At 39.4% G+C, this 25,017-nt stretch overlaps 1 protein-coding gene across 7 annotated transcripts in view; it reads right to left on the bottom strand.

The window, feature by feature from the left end:
• RALYL (RALY RNA binding protein like) overlaps positions 1 to 25,017 on the bottom strand; it is a 374,493-nt gene that overhangs the window by 31,937 nt on the left and 317,539 nt on the right. For 5 of the 7 annotated variants that reach the window (XM_077186852.1, XM_054638208.2, XM_054638200.2 and 2 more), the window contains 3 exons: positions 7,785 to 7,832; positions 1,414 to 1,577; positions 681 to 761 (listed from right to left, as the gene is read on the bottom strand). In XM_077186852.1, coding sequence (XP_077042967.1) covers positions 681 to 761; positions 1,414 to 1,577; positions 7,785 to 7,832 — 293 coding nt within the window. The remainder of the gene's footprint in view (positions 1 to 680; positions 762 to 1,413; positions 1,578 to 7,784; positions 7,833 to 25,017) is intronic. The other 2 variants (XM_054638241.2, XM_054638225.2) reach the window with 1 other exon arrangement.

The following is a 25,017-nucleotide window of genomic DNA, read 5'->3' as shown; positions in this document are numbered from 1 at the left end:
TAAAATACTGAGGAAAGGGTTACTTCAAGATAAGTATGAAAATGTCTAGATTCATGTTCATCTTCCAGAGAACAAAGGAAATATTGCTACTCCCAGACATTCTCTTAGGGTTTGAGTCAGCTTTATAATATGACACCTGAATTTATGTGTCTTCCAGTGTATTAGGCATCAAAGCTCTTGTTAGTGGTTATGGACATCCAGCCCATTCATTCCCTGGAGACTTGATTTAACAGTGATTTAACTGTACACACAACAAGGCCTCTCTGTCAGATCATCCTTTCCAAGGAATGTCTTGAGCTCCTTGTTCCTGAGTGCACAACATCAGCTATGTTTACCACATGTCCATTTTCTCAGTCACATGCATTTACATGTTTACTACATGTTTTCATTCAAGGTCTCTGATATCGTCGGGTCATGCAAGAGGATCAAGGATGGATCCTAATGGGCTCACGAGGTCCATCTTCTTTGCTTGATACTAGCATGTAAGACTCGACTATGTTATTCAAACACAGTATATGACTGGGTCCTCTTGATGCCATAATTAACTCCTCTGGCAGTAAGATGTACTGTTGATGGGTTCACCTATTTCATGGTAAGACAGCAAGATGTTTTGCTGGCCACTCTGGTACTGCAAAAGACTTACTGAAGTTCCTTCATTCCTTCTAATATCTGATCCCTACCTGATCTTTCTCTTCCTCTTCCAGTGACGCTTCCAAGGACAGTATCACTCCACAAAAGGGGCAGGGGAAGACGGGTGGGTGCTGAAAGATGCACGAAGAGGAAGATGAAGTTCCCAGGACATACTAGGGAGTGGGCAGCCTGGTGAGCTTGGAGGAGGGAATGCCTACTGTTCATCAGCTCTTCTAGGGCCAACTCACTAAAGAAGGATTAAATAAACCCAAGTTGCCAATCCTGTTTTGAACTTCCTTTAAAACAAAGACGCTTTGCCTCTGTCTACACTCAAAGGAGTCTGGTAAAAAAGGATTCACATAGCCCAACCTCCCCTGCCTCCCCGCCCCAGTCCACCCCTACCAGCTTACATACAACCCTGAGGTCTCCACAGAAATCAATGGGCTTCTGTCTGTTTGTAACAAGATTATTATTTTTTTTGTTACCAGCAGTTCATGAGATCTCATGGTGAATGAGCAGTCAGGTTGAGAGGAGATTTTAAAAAGCCCTTTTCTGAGGCTGAGGGAACAGGTCAAATGTTGAATTTCCTTTAAAAATGTCATCAATGTGTTCCTTGACTTGCAGGAGAGGCTGGAAGCTTTGGTAATCAAACCAGTGTTTCAAGCTAGAGATTTAGGCCAGGAAATTACTGCAATAGGGCTATCTATATAGTGGAAGCTGTGTGTTTGCAGAAATTGCTAGAATCATTGTTTCAGTAATATTCAACTGATATGAGCAACTCACATTTGGATCCTGAGGAAGAAGCCCCACTTGAAGTGGACCGTGATGTTCCCTTCATGGAGAAAACCCCTTTGCCTCTACGAGTTGTTGTCACAGCCACCCGAGGACGTTTGAGTGGAATCACTGCACGGGGCGGTGGGGGGACACGGCCATGGTAATCAAACAACCTAGAAAAGATTAAGTCAGCTGGACTCCATAAAACCCTCTGTGATTTCGTGTCATGGGAGCTCTGTCAACTAAATTTGCATGTTATCTGAGAAAATTACCCTTTGAAACTGTAATCACTTTATATCAAGTCAAATTAGATTTCAAGGACCTATGCACATTAAGTGCCTTATTCAGATTTCAGTCACACACTGGTGCACAGACCAGCTCAGATTTTTTGTGTGTCATTCAAATGAAGGATGTATTATGGGACTCTGCAATTTGCCATATGGAAAATCCATAGCTTGCTTTCCACAGGTCCACATCATTTCATTGTTCACAGCCAACACCAATATATTTTGTTGTGACATTTCAGCTCCTTTATTACATGCATGGTTTAAATTCTAGTTTTCTATCTGCTATTCTTAAAATAAAGAACAAAAGAGAACTTTCCTGAAAACAACCATCACCCTAAAGAAATATCTTGCAGTTTCTGAAATAACAAGAGTCTTTGCATATGTTCTCTTTATTGCAGAATGAATTGGTGCGGAAATCCTAAAATACCCAAGCATGCTTAATAAATTTAAAAAAAAAAAAATTGTTCAAACCAAAACCACTGTAGCAGGCAGATATTCAGACTTTTTACCAAAGATACTCTATGACAAAAATGAACTTTTGTTGCCAAACAGAATAGCCTAATCCTAATGATACAGTTATTAATAGCAGGTAACTAACCCATGTAAAGGGAAATAAAGGCAGTAAAAAAGGTAATAAAAGCTACAGATATTCTTAGAACATAAAATATATGGATTCTGGATATGATAGGTCAAGAGAAGAAAGTTCAAAAACCAAGATTTCCAGTTCACAGTCTGAAGCAACAGCCTCATAAAATATTCTCAATTTACTTTCAGCTAGTAATTATGGAAATTTATAACCACATGTTTAATTTTCTCAGTTGTGAGTACTGTCACCTGGCTGGGCAGATAGATACACATTTGAAAACAGACACACAAGAAAGAGTAATTCATTCACCACAGCATCTAACAGTATGATGAATAGAACAGAGTTAAATTTGAATCTTCTAACCCATTTTCTGGTAAGTACATACATAGTACTTAAATCAAACCACACTTCTGTTTGTACTGTAATCCTACAGACAGTTTAACCATTTCCCTCCTTTTCCATAGCTGCCTACAAAATGTGACACAGAGATCCTGTTACACTCAATGACTGAAATCCATGGCCTCATACATTCCCACAAATGAGAAGCTTTTAGCCATTGTCAGCATAACTAAAGAATTCTGTGTGAAGATGGACACTAAACCATCTTTTTCTACTTTTAACGCAAATATTAGTGCTTATTGGCAGTCATCATTTATCATATTAAATGATCTGCAGGTTAGTCATAAACTCCTTTTTGATATTACTGGGAAAAAATGCTTCTGAAGTGCTATAAGCTGTCATGAAAAAGTTCATTATATGATTATTGTACAAAGGTGATTTTTTTCCTGCTTTCAATAGTTTAGATAATATAGTGAAAGGTGAAACTATGCTTCCTTTTCTCAAAATATATAAAAGAATATTTATCTCAATGACTGTTATCAATCTATTCCTATTTTTGTTTATGAAATCATGCAAAGCTTTTTGTCTTGGTATTTTGTTTTCTCAGGTTCTGTATATTCCAATAATATGCTTTCTTTTAAAAAACAATGCTTCCATTTATGGATTTGAACCACCATTTGAACCGTGGTGGTTGTTGTAGTGCATTTTTATACCTTGTAATATTCTGAAGTAGTTTTGTTTTGTATCCCCATATTTTTCCCAAATGGTTTATCCCAAACTGTGCCCCCCTCTCTTTACCTGTGTTATCCCTCTCCCGGGATGAGATCAGCCTCAAACCCCCACCCTGACTCTCTGTCAATCACTCAGCATCCCATCCCCTCCATCCAGAAGTTTTGGTCCAAGTCATCGAGTGATGAGCCAGAGGCCAGGGGTCAGCCCCCCAAGCCTTGCCCCATACGCTGTCCTAAATGTCTATCCCCCAGCATCCATCCTTTAGGGTCACTTATTGGTTGGTAAAATGTTATCTACTTTTGGTTTCCACCTCCCTTTAAATGTAACCTTGGCACATCTCCCTTGGCTCTCGGCAGGAGGCCCCTGAGGTGCAGGAGCTCCTTCGGGACTCCTAATAAAACCTTGGATTGACCCCTGCTAAGAGTCGGCCCTTTCTCTTCTACCGATGTCTCTGGTGTCTCTTGTGCTGCACAGGCGCCAGCCCAGGTGCCCTCAGCACCCTCGGGGCACAGAGAGTGTCTCCCTGCCAGCCCAGGTGCCCTCAGCACCCTCGGGGCACACACAGACAGTGTCTCCCTGCCAGCCCAGGTGCCCTCAGCACCCTCGGGGCACACACAGACAGTGTCTCCCTGCCAGCCCAGGTGCCCTCAGCACCCTCGGGGCACACACAGAGAGTGTCTGCCTGCTGTCAGCCCAGGTGCCCTCAGCACCCTCGGGGCACACACAGACAGTGTCTCCCTGCCAGCCCAGGTGCCCTCAGCACCCTCGGGGCACACACAGAGAGTGTCTCCCTGTCAGCCCAGGTGCCCTCAGTACCCTCGGGGCACACACAGACAGTGTCTCCCTGCTGTCAGCCCAGGTGCCCTCAGTACCCTCGGGGCACACACAGACAGTGTCTCCCTGCCAGCCCAGGTGCCCTCAGCACCCTCGGGGCACACACAGAGAGTGTCTCCCTGCTGCCAGCCCAGGTGCCCTCAGTACCCTCGGGGCACACACAGAGAGTGTCTCCCTGCCAGCCCAGGTGCCCTCAGTACCCTCGGGGCACACACAGACAGTGTCTCCCTGCTGTCAGCCCAGGTGCCCTCAGTACCCTCGGGGCACACACAGACAGTGTCTCCCTGCCAGCCCAGGTGCCCTCAGCACCCTCGGGGCACACACAGACAGTGTCTCCCCCCAGTCCAGGTGCCCTCAGTACCCTCGGGGCACAGAGAGTGTCTCCCCTCCAGCCCAGGTGCCCTCAGTACCCTCGGGGCACACACAGAGTGTCTCCCTGCCAGCCCAGGTGCCCTCAGCACCCTCGGGGCACACACAGACGGTGTCTCCCCCCAGCCCAGGTGCCCTCAGCACCCTCGGGGCACACACAGACAGTGTCTCCCCCCAGCCCAGGTGCCCTCAGTACCCTCGGGGCACACACAGACAGTGTCTCCCTGCCAGCCCAGGTACCCTCAGCACCCTCGGGGCACACACAGACAGTGTCTCCCTGCCAGCCCAGGTGCCCTCAGCACCCTCGGGGCACACACAGAGAGTGTCTGCCTGCTGTCAGCCCAGGTGCCCTCAGCACCCTCGGGGCACACACAGACAGTGTCTCCCTGCCAGCCCAGGTGCCCTCAGCACCCTCGGGGCACACACAGAGAGTGTCTCCCTGTCAGCCCAGGTGCCCTCAGTACCCTCGGGGCACACACAGACAGTGTCTCCCTGCTGTCAGCCCAGGTGCCCTCAGTACCCTCGGGGCACACACAGACAGTGTCTCCCTGCCAGCCCAGGTGCCCTCAGCACCCTCGGGGCACACACAGAGAGTGTCTCCCTGCTGCCAGCCCAGGTGCCCTCAGTACCCTCGGGGCACACACAGAGAGTGTCTCCCTGCCAGCCCAGGTGCCCTCAGTACCCTCGGGGCACACACAGACAGTGTCTCCCTGCTGTCAGCCCAGGTGCCCTCAGTACCCTCGGGGCACACACAGACAGTGTCTCCCTGCCAGCCCAGGTGCCCTCAGCACCCTCGGGGCACACACAGACAGTGTCTCCCCCCAGTCCAGGTGCCCTCAGTACCCTCGGGGCACAGAGAGTGTCTCCCCTCCAGCCCAGGTGCCCTCAGTACCCTCGGGGCACACACAGAGTGTCTCCCTGCCAGCCCAGGTGCCCTCAGCACCCTCGGGGCACACACAGACGGTGTCTCCCCCCAGCCCAGGTGCCCTCAGCACCCTCGGGGCACACACAGACAGTGTCTCCCCCCAGCCCAGGTGCCCTCAGTACCCTCGGGGCACACACAGACAGTGTCTCCCTGCCAGCCCAGGTGCCCTCAGCACCCTCGGGGCACACACAGACAGTGTCTCCCTGCTGTCAGCCCAGGTGCCCTCAGCACCCTCGGGGCACACACAGACAGTGTCTCCCCGCTGTCGGCCGTGTCGGGGCTGCCCCCCGGTGTCTGCCGACCCGGGACAGGCCCAGGGTTCCTGAGAGGCTCCCAGAGGGACCGAGACAGTGGTTCAAATCCATAAATGGAAGCATTGTTTTTTAAAAGAAAGCATATTAGCATACAAGAAATTATAAAGAAAAATGCTCAGTCCCAAAGCAATTCTTTGCCCCAATAATTACTAGTGTGCATACAACTATGCTTTTTCTTTCAGTCACCCTTCTAAATGTACAGTTTAGTACAGTCTTGCCAATCTGTCTTCATATAGATTTTATTTTAAAGAACTATCCATTCCTGACACCCTTTTTTGACCGTATCACTGCTTTAGTCAAGGTAAGAAAGACATACTCTCTCTTCAAGGCGTCTGGAAAGCTAATAACAGGAATTAGCTGAAATATTAGGAAACAAGATCTATGGTTTGGGATAAAACATAGAAATTCAGAAAGTTCAGAAGTTCAAAAATTCAAAGAATCATGACTATATTTCTTAATTTATATTTCCTATAAGTAGTTTGCACACCAAATTCTCCACAGGATTTTCTTTCCCATGACTACTATATTGAGATTTTCATCTTTCCCTTCCATCTTCTGGTATCTAAAAGAGACTGTTCGCCTCATACAGTTTTTATTTTCAGAATATCAGCATGTCCAGCCTAATGAGGCCAATCTCATATTCAGGTTTTCTACCATAGAAGTTCTGCTGTCTTAATTCTGAAGGACTTCTAAATTAAAAAAATTATACTATTGAATAGATCTATGGATACGTTTCACTGTCAATAGTTTTCCATAAGAATGCAATTATCAAGTGAGACACCAAGAAACAACCCTTAATGTCCAATAAGTTTTTTTAAATTTTTTTTGGTGAAAATTAACCATTAGAGTTTATCATTTATGCTACACATAAAATACAGAATTGAGGAAAAAACTAGATATATATCTTTATTATTCGTGTGGCATAGATGAGAAACACTATTCTGTTTAAAAACATACAATTCCACAGATGAAATTCAGAGCTTGGAAAAAATAAATAAAAGCCTATGGAAACTAACTTTTTACAGGACATGTGCTACTCCTACTGCAAAGGCTGGACTGAGCAGGATTAAACTGCTTTGAAGGCTTTTACTTCATATGTTCATATGCTATGCTGTATCTCACTATTTCTAGCTTTGTCCAAAGGGGGCATGGTAATTTATATGCAAAACTAAAACTAGTGTCTCAAATTGAACCCACATCAGGAGAAAACAAACATGAAAATACTGTTTCTACATTTTTCCTACTGTGTTCCTAGCAGAAAGGCATATAGCACAGATACCTAACTTAACTTCTGGGTGTAAACTGTCCCCCTGCTACTGTCCATTGCTTTACATATGAGAAATATCAGATTAGAACAGGTTGGTGGAGCAATGATTTGTTCCTCTCTGGCTCACTTGTCCTGTGACAAACCAAGCTGCTGTAATGAAAAAAAACACAGCACTGCTGGCTAACAAGTTGGTTATCTGTGACCATTCTTGCTATTCCTGTTTTGTGAGGATTCTGCTACATCTGAATAAATACATTTTCACAGTGCTGAGCTAGGCTGTGTGTAACTACTCAAGGCAAAATCTCCAATTGCTCAGGCATCCAAATTCTTTTTGTCCCACAGGAACGCACTGTTCAGCTTTTGCTTCTTTCAAAGTTCTTCTGGACAAAGCCAGGAACATCATACTGAAAAATTTCACAGCCACTACACATCCTAGTGAAAGTAAGCCTGGAAGAACTCTACTAAACTACCATTAAACTGTTCAGCACAGCAAATACCCCAAAACCTCTTAGAGAAGGATAAAATCTAAGGACCTGCATAGTAAGCATACATTTGGTGGTGGTGATCTTCTCTGCAAGATATTAAAAATAGTCTTTTTATACACAATAGAAATAATGCAGTGAATAATCAATAAAATCAGAATTAGCCTGTTTAACCAAACAATGGGATTATATTATCAACAACATGAGAAATTATGTAGGATGTACAAAAATACAGGCACACATACCGATTGTAGAAATCATCTCTGTAGTAATCATAATCAAAGACATAACCACTGTGGAAAAACACAGAAAAACAAGAAAGAACTGTTTTATAGGAAAATACACACTGATTAAAACTTCTGTGGTAATATTGGCTTACTCTCAAATATATATCCCTTCTTCAAAGTCCTTCCACTTCTTTTGTACTGTGCACAATGTACATTATGTTTGTCAATGCTGCTGTCAGCTATCACTGTGTATTTGGAAATGTGAAGTCTGGGGCACATGGAACTGTGTAAACAGTTGACAGCACACACAGATAGGATTTAACACAGTGAGACAGCTCTGTAATTAGAGGATCATTACAGTGTAATTCTCTGTGAGAGTGATCAAATGAAGTTAGCATTCCAAAACTGACGCCCTCTTCTTTTCCGGTCTAACATAGGATGATCAGTGAAGTAGGAAGACAGTTAAATACATGAAAGAGTGGGAAATGAGTGATAAGGTGAGCTAAGACAGTTACTTTGATTTAGAGAAACATGGAAAGGATTGGGCTTCTTGCTACTCCTTGAGTCCACCAAATTGTTTTCATCAAAAAGAGAAAAAGTAAAAAGTTAAAAAATAAATGCTAAATAAGTGTCGCAGGGATGCATTTCCTCTCAGGTTTAGGAAGCAATAAACATACCAATCTGAGAAAAGACAGGCACCATCAAGGGAAATGAACAAATGAGAAATTACACAGGTTCATGAGAAAACTACTTGTGAGCTGTTAATAGCAAAGTCAATCCCAGATTCCTGGTTTTGCATTCCATTAACAACTTTCTACTTTTGTGGTGAAGAAATAACAAAGAAGTCTTATCTATCTCATACACCCAAAAAAAAAAAACAACCAAAAAACCCCCAAACCCAAACCAACAAACCAATGAGCCAGTAAAGACTCTCTATGGAAAAGTCACAAGGATTTGTTTATACTCAGCCTATTAAAATGCTCTTTTACTGTTTTGAGAAGGACAATCATGAATAGTAAAGGTAAGAAATATGAAGAAAGTATCACAAAAGAAGGAGAAGCTTTAATTGAGAAAGGAAAAAACTAGAAAAGAGAGAGGTAATAAGGACAAAATACAGAAGAAAACTTTCCCTGAAAATAAAGGGGCACAGTAGAATGATGGTGTGATTTAGGCTGGAAAGGACCTTAAAGATCAACTACATATCAAAGAAGCTTTTCTTTGCAGGGAATGGACTTGTGGATAGTTTCTGCTCTTGAACATTGAGCAAAATGGGGTTTTTAGTGCATACTTTGAAGAATGTGTGAAGAATTCTACCAGAGCAGGTCAGGGCACAATTTCTGTCTCTGCAACACCTCTTTCACATGCAAGTACCCAATTGCAAATAATAGAATATATTGTACTGTCTGCCTGCACAATATTGCAGCAGAAGATCACGAGAGCTGCAGGCATCTGTGACCCTTTCTTTAATTTATTTGAGAAAAGAAATCCTAAGATACATATCATGTGAAACACTGAATAGAACAAGCCTGAGAGACTAGAAACCAGCAGCAGGTAAGCTGTGTGTGGCAGAGGATGTAAAATATCATTAAATAATAGTGGACTGTGTATAGTGATCATGTGTCTGTATCTTAAGATGCATCACTGTATCTTAATGTAAAACTAGCAATTTTTTTTCTGAACTATATGATGGCTCTTATTTTGTCTTTCACTTCAGTCTGCAAGGAACTAAGAAGTAGCAAGTATCAAAGCTATTATTTTATTTACAGTTATTCATAGCTTCCTAGTAGTTTTTTTAGCTGAATGTTTAATAGCTTCAGTTAGACCATAGTTAATATTCAATGTGTGTTTTTAAGTAGAAGATAACAGACAATTTGAAGAAAAACTATTAAATTTAAAAGCCCTGTCACATGAAACCTTTTGCCTGGAGTTGACATTTATTTAATTTGCATAAAGACTGGACAAATTCACTTTTTCAATGTTGAAGACCATGAAGCTGGTGGAGAATAATTCACTGGCACCAGTTAGAGTAAGGCTGAAGAATGACTATATACTGAGTTCTGTAGTAACTCAGCTCTGGCTTACAGAATAGAATAAGGACTGCTGGCCCCTCAATGGGTACGAAAATTTTATGTTGAGTGATGATGTTTCATCTGTAATAATATGTTGAATTGAAGAGATTATAATGTGAAAGCAACCAGTACATCTTTCTACCTACAGCTATAATTGTTCCTACTTCTGCATGTCAAGGTACAGACATAAGACTTGGTCAGTGCTGCAGTACAACAGCAAGCAGAAAAGCACAGATAATCACTGACACTGAGATCAAGGTGACTACATGGCTCTTAACCTCTTGAGAGTAATTCCTTAGCAACCCAACAGCCTGTGTAATGGAGGCCACAGGTAATCACTCACACAGTGCTGAATACCAGATACTCAGCAGGTCAGAAGCAGAGAAAGGTTTAAACAAGCCTGTGAACTGTTGGAGTCAGCAGTTTCCTAATGGCACTGTAAACAGGCAGATTACTTACCCACAAGCATGTGCCATCTCGACAATATTAACAATAGAACTGCCTGCATAATGCTGATATTAATGCAGTAGACAGTAAAAGGCACTGCTTTACATGTGTCTCACAATGAGGCAAAGAAAACTCATCAATAAAATGTGCTTCTACTGAACAGAAGTCATGGTTCCTTTTCCTAACTTAGTATCACCAAGACAATCTTGTACAAGCTGTCTTTTTTGGTTTCACTAAGCACTATGCATATCTTTAAAACTGTGCATGCCTGAAGAATAAATGTCTCTCCCATGACCATATTTTCAGAGCTATGATGCTGTGTGTATTCAAAGTTCCTGTGCATATCAGCAGTTGCACATGTGCCAGGCAGGCAAATAGAGTGTTATGCTCCTGCTTCTTTGAAATAAATGTATGGATATTATTATGTCCTTATATACCTGGTGTTGATATCATATTACTACAAAAGTACAATTTTTTTTCCATTCTCTGCTATGCCCTCAAAAAATGTTTATAAACTAATGATCACATCCTGTCTTAACTTAGGTAGCTCCAAACATCAGTGGTGTAGCTGACTTCTGTGGGGTTGTTCTAACTTTAGGAGAGTTAATGCAGAACAAGCAGAAATACCTCTTGTTGTATTCCTGTCAACAAGGCTTTTGTCTTCCATTATCAGCCTTAGCTAATATCACTTTTTCTTTCCACAGGTACAAAGATACATTTAAATCATAAATGTTGACAAAATAGGCATAATGTATCTTAATTTAATTGACAGTGCTATTGCCATTTATGCTGTCAGTTTCTTCTCTGTTATGAGGCCTGAATAAAAATATTAAATATAAAAGCAATATTTGTTCAATCAAACTCTTTTTGGGAAGCCCATATCAACCTAATGTTTGAAACTAGTATTCCAGTCATTTGTGAAATAATTTCTCATGTCATGGGAAAAGAGTGTTAGAAATTTTTGTTGTTGAGAGCAAAAGAGAATCAGTCTAAACTGATATGATGTTGAAAAGGAAGTCGGTGAGGGTAACTAGATGATTTAGAGAAGAAGTATTTAGAGATAGAAACTTTCCCCATTAGAAAATCAATCAGATGTAAGTTGCTTCCATAAACTATTGAAAAAAAATGGTGGAGATTTCAGGTCACTTTTCAGTGGATGGTTACCTACATGCTCATACATAAATCAAATTGGTGGGCTGAATCCCACCTTTACTTGAAAGAAAATTCTATTTTAGCTAAGGATGAGAATGCTGATAGGATGAGAATGCTGATAGAAGTGGAGGGACACTGCTGTTTTGCTGTTCAGGCTGTATATTCTGCAGAGAAAGAGAACATTCTCCAGAGCCTGTTTTTTTGCTGGCAGACTTACTGTCAAAAGTCAAATTATTTCAGTGATTCTTTCAACTAGGAAAAAAGAGGGGGCTGGAAGAGGAAAAATAGTTGCAGAGAAGTATTTTACATTCATTTCCATAATGAAGTTATGAGGGCAAATAGGTATAGCTAAAAAGAACATCTTAACCCCAAAATCCCCAATCACTTGTCCCAAAATGCCAAGCAATTGAACATAACCTACTATTTGTATATTTCAATTAATGATTAAATTGCATAGTAATTTTGTAACCATAAGTTAATAAAAGTTTTTTTGGTTTTTTTCCCCTAATTCTGCACATATATTCAATTAATAAGAGCAATATGCATTTTTTCCTGAGTGGGGAAAAGATAAGGAGTTAAGTTTCAATAAGTGCATCTTGGAATGTAATACTTTAAGTGGATTTTTTTTTTTCTGTAAAACTGAAATTTTTTTTCCAGTTCTAACCTGAAGAGGTGCATTTTGTCCAAGAAGGATATATATACATTAAAAAGTTGACATACAGTACACCATTTTCCATTAAAGTATCTTTCTGCAGGCACTAGGCAGAATTTATTTGCAATATGATTAGGCTGTATTTTTAGGCTGTATTTTTTCTGTCTCTAGATATGCTCCTTCTCTACTCTCATCCTCTCTTCCAAGAACTCTTATGCCAGTGAAATATATTTTGGGAAAACTGTTGAACTTATTGTGCAACCTGAATTTTAGACAAAGCTTGGGCAAATATTCAAAGTTGCATATACACATTCAGGTAATTAAAACACTAAGACATTTTTCTGTAGAGGATTAGGCAAAGCTTGTGAAGCAGACAAGGACAAAGACATTGAGATCAATATTCAGACTCTGGGGATCAGCTGGTTTCAGAGCTGTTTATGGAAGCAAGACAGAATAGTGATGCAGGCAAAACTAACCCCCAACAACTTTCTGTACAGCTAAGTATTAGAATTCCTCCTAACCAAAACTACTTACTCTGGCTGCAGGCACAGCCTATGCTTAACAATGTTATCCTGATGCTCTTTAGAAACAAAACAGTAGTTTTCCAATGTAAAGAGACTTGTGTAAATCTACTTAATATCTCCCCAACTTTCTCCTGTGGCAAAGCTATTTTTCTGTCATCTAAACTATTGTCCAATTATTTATGTTTCCTGTGGGAACATTTCATAGTAAGGCAAAGAAAAAGATTTCCCAAAGTTGTCCTTTATTTGTATAGTCTGACTGGGGAGTTTGCAATGTCCCTATGATATTTTTTCTTCCTTAGTACAAGAGAGATGGGTCCAGCCTCTCAAAAATCTGTTTTAAATTCAGTGTGTTCAAAGTACTACTGTCAAACCATACACATGTGATTGATTATCCAATTTGCTAATAATATTGTGTACATTGAAGGAGTGTCATTTGACTTGCATTGACAACTACAGCAGACTCTTGTTGACAGGTGTAGGATTAAGTGATGGGTTTAGTGTTTCCACAGCCTTTCACTGAATAGCAGTTTAAATTAAAATCATAGTGGTAGCACTGGAGTTGAAAGACTAACTCTTTAAGATTACAAAACCAGAAATCTGAAACTTTATGTACTTTTCAGAGAAGCTGTCTTAGAAGCACTGAATGAAACACAAAAGCACAGTTCAGAAAAAATTAATCAATTGGAATGCAACAATGTCAGAGTTCATGTAAAAGAAAAAAAATCTAGAAAATTGCATCACGTGGTTTCCATTTTTCAAAATGTCAAAAGGCTTAAGTTAAATTTGTGTTCTCATTTAAACTAAGTTTACTGATTAAATTACTAGGTAATTTTGTTATTTTGGATTGAACAAATCAAGATTTAAAGCAGAAAAATGGACACGTGAAGGAGACAGAACTTTCAGGATCCTGAGCACTGCTTGTGATGTCAAGCCATGGTGACTGTTTTTCCCAGACAATGCTTTGCAAGTGCAGTTACAATATAAATGAAGATACCAGATTCTGAGAATCTGCAAAAGCATTCTTTTACTCCTGACCCACCGAGTAATAATTTCCATTGCAAGTGCATCTGATAAGGAGATTCTTCTATAACCGAGCACAGAACTGGATTCAATTCCAGTCTGGTCAGAGATGAGTGGAAAGGACAGTGGTGCATCACACAACCAGCTGTGTATCCTCTAGACCAGTTCTAGGTTGACTACGTTGCACTCAGGCAGAAAAATTGTAAAATAAAGGCCTCATAAAATCTGGCCTGCTCTGTTAGATCGATGGCTGGCCTGTCATTTCTTCCAAGCACAGCTAGCACTTTGCAAGCTCCCATGTGAAAACAATCCTGGTATCAACAGTTTGTTCACTTGTGCTCCTACCTTCCATAGCATGGAACACTGCAGTCTGGATACTCTCCTGCTTTATTCTGCCTGGCATATTTCTTTGTGGTTACCTCCAGATTCTAAGGGCATCTAAGAATATGGGTATTAATAATTTTCTCTCTCCTTTATTGATGATTTTTGAGAAGCATATTCAATGTAGAGTTTAATCAGGTTACATTTTTGGCTTCAGGTTTTACCTGACTTTCCTATGTCTAAGCTCTTTTAAAATACAAAAGTAACATTTTTAAAATCACATGTTGTAGACTCTGTCAAATATTTTGGTAGCAGAATTGATTGTTAACTGATGTTCCACTCTGGCTGCTGTATCTTAAGAAGAAAAAAATAAAAGAGCCAACTCACAGTAAATTTGGGGAATTCAGTATGTATTTTATGTGATTGCCCTTCATCTTCTCCCTTACTCTTGCTGAATGCTACAGTACTTCTCCTGAAGACTCCTTCATATTGCTGTTTCAAGCTACCAGGAGCAGTTGCATAGTTTGAAATTTTGACAACTTGCTTGCAATAGACTGGTAAATTTCATTGGCTGATTGTTATTGTCCATTGAGAACATAATACTAGTACTTGAGCAACCTGGTCTAGTGGAAATTGCCCCGGTCTGTGGCAGGGGAGATTGGAATTAGATGATCTTTAAGGTCCCTATCAAGACAAACCATTCTGTGATCGTATGATTTGCACAAAATTGGGCTTGTGGAACTTTAGGCTTCCTTTATTGCCATTTTCTGTAACATTTTTCACTGGATTATGTGGTCACAGTCCCTGACAGATGAGGGCTCTGCTTGCACTTTTATGCACCATGTTTACCAAACATTTGAAGTTTCTTTTCAAGTGGTTTACCACTGTGGGACATGCACATTAGAATTTAACAATACAAGCACACTAATTTTATAGAGTCTATTCAATAAAGCTACCAAAATAATTTAGTTCTGAGAATTGCTTCTAGCCTCTCTTCCCCAACTGCAAGATTCTGTGAAGGAATGAACACTCTCAAGGTCTCTCTCTCTCTGACTCCTCCTTCCTATCTTGTTACCTTCTTGCTGAACTGCCCTTGCATGATTTTTGTCTCCTCCCAGCAAAACCACATTACCATTACTCATCCTTATACAATTACATGGCTGGAATTTTACTTTTCTGTGAATGCTCTACACAGCAAGACAGTTTTAGTTTTATAGCCTATAAAGAGTCATCCAGAACATGAAATACCCCTAGCTACTGACAACTAGACAAGGTCAGCATGAAACTAAATTATACTTGACTCCAGATTTAAAGTATAACCATGGTTAATTTGTGTATGTGTATACAAGTGAAAAGATTCATTTTGCAAGAAGACAAAGCCTTATTCAATACCTCTCAGGGTCCTCCATCTCTGCTAAAGAAATGGGAACACTTTGGAACAAAACTGCTTTATAAGCCACAATAACGAGCTCCAGTTTTGTTTTAATAACTTCACTGTCTCAGAAGATGTAGCTTCCAGTTCCATATCCATTTGTACACCAAGAAATTAGAGATCTGCAAAATTAATTAGATTATTTGAGAAATGCTTCAATTTTCCTCCTTTGTATATTGATCCTAATTTCTGTGAAGGTGTTAGCTGTGGCAGCAGCTCTCTGGCTACAGAGAGCAGCACACAACTTTCCCAGGCATTTTCCTGGGGAAGGCTATAAGAAGATGAGAGAAAAGAATGAGAAACAATTCTTATTTCCACTTGCTGCACCTGTTGTGCACACATGGAATGTGTTATGGAGATTTGTTTACCAAAAGGTGTTTTCTTTATTGGCCACTTGCAATGGTGTTTGGATTGATTGACCAATTGGATCTGTCTGTAAGGGTGATGAGTTTCTTAATAAGTATAGTATAATAAAGTGATTGATCAGCCTTCTGGAATCATGGAGTCAATGCTAAGTATTTCCCGGTTGGGGGCCTGCAACAACAGTTAGCTACTTTCAAATAGCTCAGAACAAACAGTTCATGTGAAAAATGCAGTCTGAAAGTGGGTAATTTTTCATTTTGACAATTTGTTGTTCATAGTTTGCCTGGAAAACTCTCTTTACTTTGTGTCACTTCATTTAGATGGCAAGAAAATGAGGTCATATCCAGTAGGTACTTTCTGGCAAATAACTGCTTCTGGCAAAAGGTATCAAGAATGTTGGTTGAAAAGGAACTCTATATGAGTCAGCAGTGCATACTCAGAGCCCTCAGATCCAACCATATTCTGGGCTTCATCACAAGGAACACGACCATCAAGTGAGGGAGGTGATTCTCCCCCTCTGTTCTGCTCTCGGGGGACTCCATGTGGAGCACCACATCCAGCTCTATTGTTCCCACCATAAGAAGGATGTGGACCTGTTAGAGCAAGTCCAGAGGAGAGCCATGAAGATGATCACAGGGCTGGAACACCTTTCTCATGAAGACAGGATGAGAGTCAGGGGCTGCTACACCTGGAGAAGAAAAGACTGGGGAGACCTCATAGCAGTCTTCCAGTACCTAAAGGTGCCTACAAGAAGAGATAAGAGAGGGACTTTTGACAAAGGCATGTCACTAAATGATAGGAAAAGAGGGAATGGCTTTAAACTGAAAGAGGACAGATTCAAATTAGATATTAGGAAGAAATTTGCTGTGAGGATGGTGAGACACTGGAATTGGTTGCCCAGAGAAGTTGTGGATGCTTCACCTCTGCAAGTGTTCAAGACCAGATTGGATTAGGCTTTGGGCAACCTGATCTACTGGGTGGCACTAGTTATAAACAGATGATATTTAAGGTCCCTTCTAACCTAAACCTTTCTGTCAACCTACAAAAATTTATAATTGTTGGGACTTAAAACTTCTTTCTGATACCTATCTCTGTAGTTATCAAAATCTTTGATGAAAGTAGCTGGTTACAGGATGGCAGCTGATTCAACTTTCCATCCTTCTTTAGAATAAAGGCTACAGGATTCAAGTGTGGCAAGCTCAAAATGTTTGGGTTTTTTTATTTTTTTTTTGTGAGGGTTTTTTTTTTTTCTTTTTTTTTGGATACAAGATAGAGACAACTGAAAAGAAAAAGTAACCCTTCAAATTTGCTGGAAATCAGTTTATACCTTTCAAATTAAACAAATGCTTTAGCATTAACAACAGTCACTACCATAACAATGTCAACTGTCAGTGGCTGGTTGTGTATAACAGATTCACTCTGATATTTCTACATCACTTTTAAGGCTTATTCTCCAACTTTTAATTGTGCTCTAATATGTCATGAAGGATTTAATTTTATTGAGCAAAACTGGTCCAGTTTTGATTTCAGACCCAAATATGAAAACTTTAAAAATTAAATTTCAAGGACAGTAATTAAACTCTTAGCAATAAAACTCTTATCCTACTATTGATAAGGCAGAATATTACCTAATTCTTTTTTTTTTTTTCTGCTACATCAGCATAGAAGTTGTTATAACCTGTTAAACTTGTGCATGCACATAGAGCTTTTGTGGCTGTTGTAGAAAAAGTTGAACTTTGGCTTGAGGAATGGTGGGAATTATAACAGTCTGACCTGAACCTGAGATAAAAAAAAATCCTTGAACTCAATGGATAGCTACATAGTGCTTTTGAGCTATAGTTTATAATTAAAACTAAGAAAAAATTTCCCCCAAAGAGATGGAAACCAAAATAGCCAAAATCAAGACCTTTGAAATCAACACCTGTTTGGGCCAAACAGAGACTATTGAATATGATTATAAATACCCCTGATACAGTTAGGCTTCTTTTCAAATTATGGTCTGTAAATCATTATTCCAAGGTATTAGAAAGTGGTTTGTAAACAAGATCAAATCTTAAACCAAGATAAATTCATAGAAAACAATCTATGATCCAATTAATTTTACTAGTTGAAAGCTTGCCTGATACCAGGACATATCATGATTTTATTTCAATTAGGGTTATACCACAATATGTGAATGCACAGCTGAATGACCCAGTAAAACAAGATATGAGTAGTTGTTCCTTGGTATCACACAAAAAGCTATTAACAGAACAACACTAAAGACAATTACTCCTAGCCTGAAGCTCTTTGTCTTTTTAAAAATCTTTAACAATTATGAGAGACATCAGAAAGTTCCAATTGCTCTGCGTAAGCACTGTTTTTCTCTGATATGCCTCTTTCTGCACTGCCTCCTCTCATTCTCCTGACTTTACTGTTTAGAAAGCCAATGAATGCACAGACTAGTGTAGAGCAATAACTTCTGAAGCAACCAGTCCACTGGCTGATTGCTATGATCACAGTTGGTTGAACTCCAAAGAAGAAATCTCTTTTTCAAGGAACTGCAGTTATATTACAACATAAGGGTGGGAAGCCGACCGTCAAGTGAAAGTTGACAGACAGCAGCACTGGCTGTCTTTCTAGCATTTACTCTTTTAAACTAATCTTTCTCTTGTAGCTCAAGTGCAAGTAAGATGTTAGGTTAGATGGATCAAATTTCAGTTTCTGGTGAAAAAAGATCAAACTGATTTCAAGCATGGAATCAGAGGGGTCAACCATCACATCCCCTCCAAATATTTGTTTAAGGCCTAGTGTGCTAAGAACTTAATATTAAGAAGAGTTTAAATTGTTATTATTGTACCAAAGTAGTTAGAGAAACACATGCAGAAGAGCAAGGGGTAGACACAGGCTGATTTGTACAGCATTACAGGGAATTTGAAACTCAAAATATAAAACTTCAAAATTATATCTTTCAATATATCTTTCAATATCTATCAAAAGGAAGAAATTTAGATAAGACTTCTTTGTAATTGTAATATATGTTAGAAATAATTCATGCTATAAAAGAATGTATTTTATAAAGATTGTGAAATCCAAACAAGTCGAGACTTGACCACAAGCAGCCTGAGAGGCGATGTCTATTCAAACTCTGAAATTCCTGAAGGCAGCCAGATAAGGATTGGCATTTAGCTCATGAATAGATGCACCCAGCGTGATGATCACCGTTATCCCGAGTAATCGAAAAATGCCTAAGAGCGATCATTGCCTTGTTGATAACATCAATCAAGATAGACGAAGTCGCCAGAAAGATACACGTGGATACACAACTTCCCGGGATTTGATCAGTGCTGGCTATCAACCAGGAAACGGTGATTGTCCAGCTCTGCACAGTGAAAGAACCAACTATGAATATGCAGAGTTACAAAAGAAACTTGGACTCTTTCACCTCGGGCACAATAAACTGTATAAAACACCCCTGCTAGAAGCGGCTCTCATGAACGAGGGGGGATTCGATGCGATGGAGGTCAGATCCAGGTTCACCCAGCACCAATCCCGGGCTCGATGCTGTCTCTTTGGCTGTGGTGGTTTTGAGGACTGTATTTCGGTCGCACAAAAAGATAAATAAATCTTTTTGCAATTTTGATAATTTAGCTTTTGATTGATCATTTATAACAGTAATGATCTGGAAATTTGTGAAAATAAATAAAGTCTCTCATATGCAACAGCCATAAGAAGCATGAAAAACTGTTTCAATTTTCAGATGTGTTTTGAGTTGGGATTTAGGTCTCATGATATTTCTGCCCATGACTGCCTCAGTAAACTTATTCATACTGATTACTCGCAGAAGCCTGTATAGATTGCTGTGGCAAGATGCTATGTTGATACTTCAGAAACAGGAAATAGGAATACTGCTATCATAGACCTTTCAAACACTATTTTTTATAAATTGTAGGTCAGTCACTGCTGTTTGGGAAAAAAAAAAGGAAATTAGATTTAAATTGTTTTGCCCCACAGTGAGGGTACATGCCCAGCAAATATTGTCCTTCTTCCTCCCTCCATCTTCCATTGTAAGGCAATATCTCACTTTTTGTTTCTTTGAGTTGTCATTTTCCCTTGACTTTCCTCTCTATTACGTTTACAGATTTCAGTCCTACACTCCCTGAATATTTCAGGCTCCTGAACTTCCTTCAGAGACATTCTCTTGTGAATAATTTTCCCTCCTCTAGAAAACCTCCTGGCTATCTTGTACATAGGTGAAAGTACAAATATTGAGTGCTAAGGAATAGTTCATCATTAAGCCAACACATAAATTATATGGAACTGTATTGTTTTTTTCGAATTGCTAGGGAAATGGAAGTCTTGGAAGACAGAAATAGTAGACAGTAAAAAAAGAGAAAGGGAAATAGAATAACCAGAAGGAAAAAAGTGATCTCATGCTCTTGCCTTTCCCAATTATGAAGAACATTTCTACTGATATTTTTAAAGTCAGAGAGGGGAAAAATTATTTATTATGATTAATATCTATTGAGTTTGTTGAAATGAAAGTTAATTTAGGAATTACAAATTAGGAAAATAACATTTTTTGCTAAATTAATTAGTCTTTTTAATGTAATATATATATATTGCTTTGTGTGTGAAAGAGAAAGTGATGTAGAATGACAAAATCAGGCAAATAGGGAAATCATGAAATAATTAGATTTAGACTGCAGATCAGTAGGAAAAGTACATAATCTAGGATTTTTAAACATTGAGTAATGTCACCAAACCACTGAAAAATTCAGTCCCAGGAATGGACCAACATTGTTACTACTGTAGCTTGGTAACCACTCCTTGTGAGAGAGCTTCAAGCAAAAAAAAATTTAAAAAAATAATAAATTTATAAAATAGCTGTATTCATGCCCATTTCAGAGTCTTAAAATAACAGTAAGTGGGCAGTTATAGAAAAGTTTAAGCTTGTGGGATTTGGAAAGTTGGAAGAGAAGGATGCCAGTGCAACTACCTGAAATTAAATGGTACAGATAGATTTTCAGTATCTTCCACAGGTATACATATGTGCTGTCAAATCCCTCCTGTCTCTCTGAGAATATCCAGAAAGTCTCATCCAGTAAAGAGCCCTTGCACAGCCCTGACATGTGCCTCATGCCTCCAGGCTAAACCTCACGCATAATCAGAGGTGGTTGTTTCAAAGGGTATTGTCTGCAAAAGCAGATAATCTGCTACTGCCTGCCTAAGTCAGAAAGCCCAAGTGGTTTTAAGCACGAGAAATTACTGCCTGGGTCTAAACAATGAGTTTAAATAATTGTCAGGTGTGTTCAGTCCTCCCGTGATTTTCATGAAAACAGCTCCTGAATACCTGGCCTGAATATGAATGAGAGTTACAAGGTTGTGTTCTGGTTGGTAGTTTTATTTGGGTCATAATAACAGAGCAAAATGAGTCCAGTATCTCCTCTTTTTGTACTATTCCTCTGCCAAAGAAAAATAATTTTCTTAGCTCTCTCTCTTCAGAAGTTGGGTAGGAACAGTAGGAACAGTGTTTGCTCCTTCCACTGGTGCTACCTGATAACGGGGATGAGGAACAAGAGAGATGGAATTTGTTACAGATGATGCTCCATGGCTACATTCTATTTTGTGCCTTACAACCTACTGGCCATTGAAAAATCAACAAACCAACCCCCCACAAAAACTGACTGCGAACTGAAAAAACTTGCATATTTTGGAAGTGGACTGAGTATTATCATAACAGACCCTGCAAATGCTAGGCTTTTATTGAAACTATCTCATTTCTGCAGAATGGGATCCCTCGAACTAGATGAGAGCAGATCTTCCTATGGATCTGCAAAATGGCCTTGCAGGAAAGAAAATACTACCAAGCAAAAGGAACAAATGTGAGTGACAAATTTGAGTTATTTTATGTATCTTAGAACTATTCTTCTGGAAGAAAATAATGAAATTTACTTTTTCTATTTTAGAAGCATTTCCAAGTTCTTCCAAGAACCCGAGTCCACCAAAACTATTCTGTCTCTTGCAGAATGAAGTACCTATGTTTGAAAGTTACTGTGATTAGGATATTATTTGGAAAAAGCATGGCTTTTCAGTATTTTCTACTGTCACGTACTTTCTAGAAAGAGGACCTTGGTGAGGAAAGTAGTAGTTTATACTACTACTCTAGTAGTAGAGTAGACAACTAGTGTTTTTCTAAGAATGTAAAAAATGCATTGACTAGTGCTAATTTTACTTGTATCTCTCTTCTTTCTTCCATGACAGACAAAGTATTCATCATTAAATAAATATATACAATGCATTAATTTTCACTTATATTTCCCTTTGGGCTTTCCACCTAAAATTTTACTGCTTATAGGAAGCAATAAAAAAAAAATTGAAAAAATACTTTTCAATGCTGGGGATGGTAATTTTCAAAGACCATCTCACTGAAGCACTATTGTCTGCTTATCCAGAAATAAGCCCATTCTCTGCAGCTGGCAGTAGATGAATCTCTTTTCAGGAGACTCGGAAAAAATCACTTGTTTTTCTCTCCCTGTCTATTCTGAATTCAGCAATATGGACATGTTAGTAAATGACATGTGACAGAGAAGAGAAATATTTTTATGTTTGACAAAATTATTATTGCTGTGAGAGAATTTTCTGCCTCTGCATATGGTGAAGTTATATTGACCACCAGTTATTATGGAAGTTACATACAATTATAGTTAGAAATCAAAAATAATTAATTCAAAGAATTTATTGTGCAACACAGCTACAAAATAATTATGGCCTCTATCCACCATATAATACTATTACAGGCCTTAAAAGATGCTGCATTTTCTGTGTCTTACAAAATAAAATCTTAATTTTAAGGCTCAGGCCAATGACCAGTTACAAATCTGCATGTGGTATTAGCTGAAATTTATCAGGTGCTAAACTCTTAAATGCAGATAGCTATGAGAAATCAGCTGCCAAGAAATAGCTGGTGGTTAATAATTGAATAACCAATCTAATTATCTAGAGAGAATGATAACTGTTTTGTTGAGGTGATAATTATGCATCTTTACTGTTAGGAAATTTCCAACTATGGAGAGCTGATGTGGATGATTAAAAGATGTTGGTATTTTAAATATATATTGCTTTTAAATTATAATACATCCTTTGCACATAGCAGGATGAACTTAATATGAGATGGCACTCTGTTCTTTTTGCAGTGTCCATTTTGCAGTATCCATATATTTTTTTATCAAGACTCTTGACTTACCTTGCCTTTTTAAGTATGAACCTTTCAAACTTTTCTGCATTAAACTAATTTGATGCATTTTCAGTGGTGGATATTTACCAAAACTCCTGCCTCTGATATTAAAGTCTTCTGGGCACTTTGAGCATTTGCATGACCTCTTTTTAATACTAAGCCTACATGAGCATGAATGCTATATAACATGAAAAGGAAAGAAAGTCCAGACACCTCTTGGTCTTGCTTATGTTGAATACAAACACAAATCCCAAAATGGAATTTCTGGAGAGGATTATCCTATGCCCTTACAGGCTGTCACTCAGTAGTGTGCACTAACAAATATCTCAGCCTTCCCTAAAGATTTTATCTCCATCACTAAGAGGCAAAAGAAGACAGCACAATATCAAATTCAATTTTGTATTTTAGCCCAAAATCACAGTATTGCATTCAGTTACTCTTATCTGAATAGACTGTATTCTTGATGAATTTTTGCTTCTGAATGCTACCATTAGAGACTTTCATTAAAGATGTTACTGTGGATTCAGTGCAAAATTACACCCCTGCCTTGCACATGGAGTATAGGAGAGTGGGTTTTTCTTCTTTGCTATGCACTTTGCATAGAAAGAATGATAAATGGAATTGTCTTTACCAAGGGAGTACAGGAGGTGTTCTCTCCCTGCATTTGAGATGTGCAGGACAACAACAAGAGCTGGGTTCTGCTTCTCTCTGGCTGCTTTCTGAGGGTGCAGAAAAAATACAACATTTTATCAACCAATTTTCCTTTGTGGGATCTCTTATGGGATGATTGCAGCCCTGCACATACACACAGCTCAAAAACCTGTGGCAGACTTGAGGTCTTAGGTTGCCACACTTCATGTTCCCTTCCCCTGCCAAAACAATTAGCAATGGAAAAGCACCAAGAAGTCGTATGCTTAGGCATAGCAAAACAAAAAAGCTTAATTAGGTCCTGCAGGCAGCATAATGAGAATGGGGAAACAAATCTCTGTTACAGAAGATAGATGAATGGGAGGCTGGTGTGCAGGATCAAGCCATCTGGAGGCAGCCAAAAGTAATTTAGATTGGTGTTCTGACAAACTCTGGCAGCAAGAGCTATTAAGGGCACCCATGTGTTTGCTTAATAGTGGTTAAGTCAGCATTTCTTCTGCAAACATTACTGTATTTTAAAAGCCTGGTGGTTGCAGCTCTCTGGGCTAAAACTTCAGATACAGATCCTGGGACAAGAACTCATTCTCTGTAAAAAAGAACTCCCCAGTTTTTGTGGGACTAGGAGGGTCTCTTTAATGTGGTACCAAGGAGGTGGATGTTGGTTTGGGCCCCTCCTTAGAACATGGTAGTCTAACCCTCTGATGCCCTCCTTGGGGGTGGAGGAAATACAGAAATAAAAGGCAAAAGCAGCACACAGGGAATAATTTTGAGAGATTTTATCTATCTTCATTATTATGAACTTGCATAAAAGAATTCGAGTACATTACAGGCAAACTTCTGAAATGTTCTGGAAAAAAACAAAGTCTATTTGTTCAGATTAGAATTCCCAAGAGGAATCAGTTTTACAGACAAAGTCGTATACAATAAATATGTGGACATAATGTGCATTTACATAGTGGCCACCAATCTACTCATATGGAGACAAACCCAAAGCCAAACCACAATGCTTCCTCCTAGGCAAACAAACTAAAATTGCCAGCATGGTTCTTCAGATCATGATAAGAAATAGGGTTTAATATTTTGTGACAAATAATGTAACCACTAGCATTGTATTTTTATTTGTTTACTAGATTGTTGTACTTAAAACTTTGCTTCTCAACAAAAATGGCATGCAACTTCTTTTTTTAATCTTAAAGTTGATATTTTCAAATAATCACTTCATTATGAGAGTGGAGGCCCCAAAAAGCCAACTTAATAGGATGAGTTACAAACTGGAGTAATGATAGTTATTAACAGAAGGGACTGACTTTGATAGCAAATTTGGACATTTCAGAGCATGCAAAACAAGAGCAGTGTACCCCCCATACCCCCTCCAAATATTTTCCAATCATTTTGATCAGGTAAAAG

This window comes from Agelaius phoeniceus, chromosome 1 (genome assembly GCF_051311805.1).
Source record: "Agelaius phoeniceus isolate bAgePho1 chromosome 1, bAgePho1.hap1, whole genome shotgun sequence".
Taxonomy (NCBI): domain Eukaryota; kingdom Metazoa; phylum Chordata; class Aves; order Passeriformes; family Icteridae; genus Agelaius; species Agelaius phoeniceus.
The sequence above is the reverse complement of the archived record's forward strand: the minus strand, read 5'-3'. Positions and strand labels throughout refer to the sequence as shown.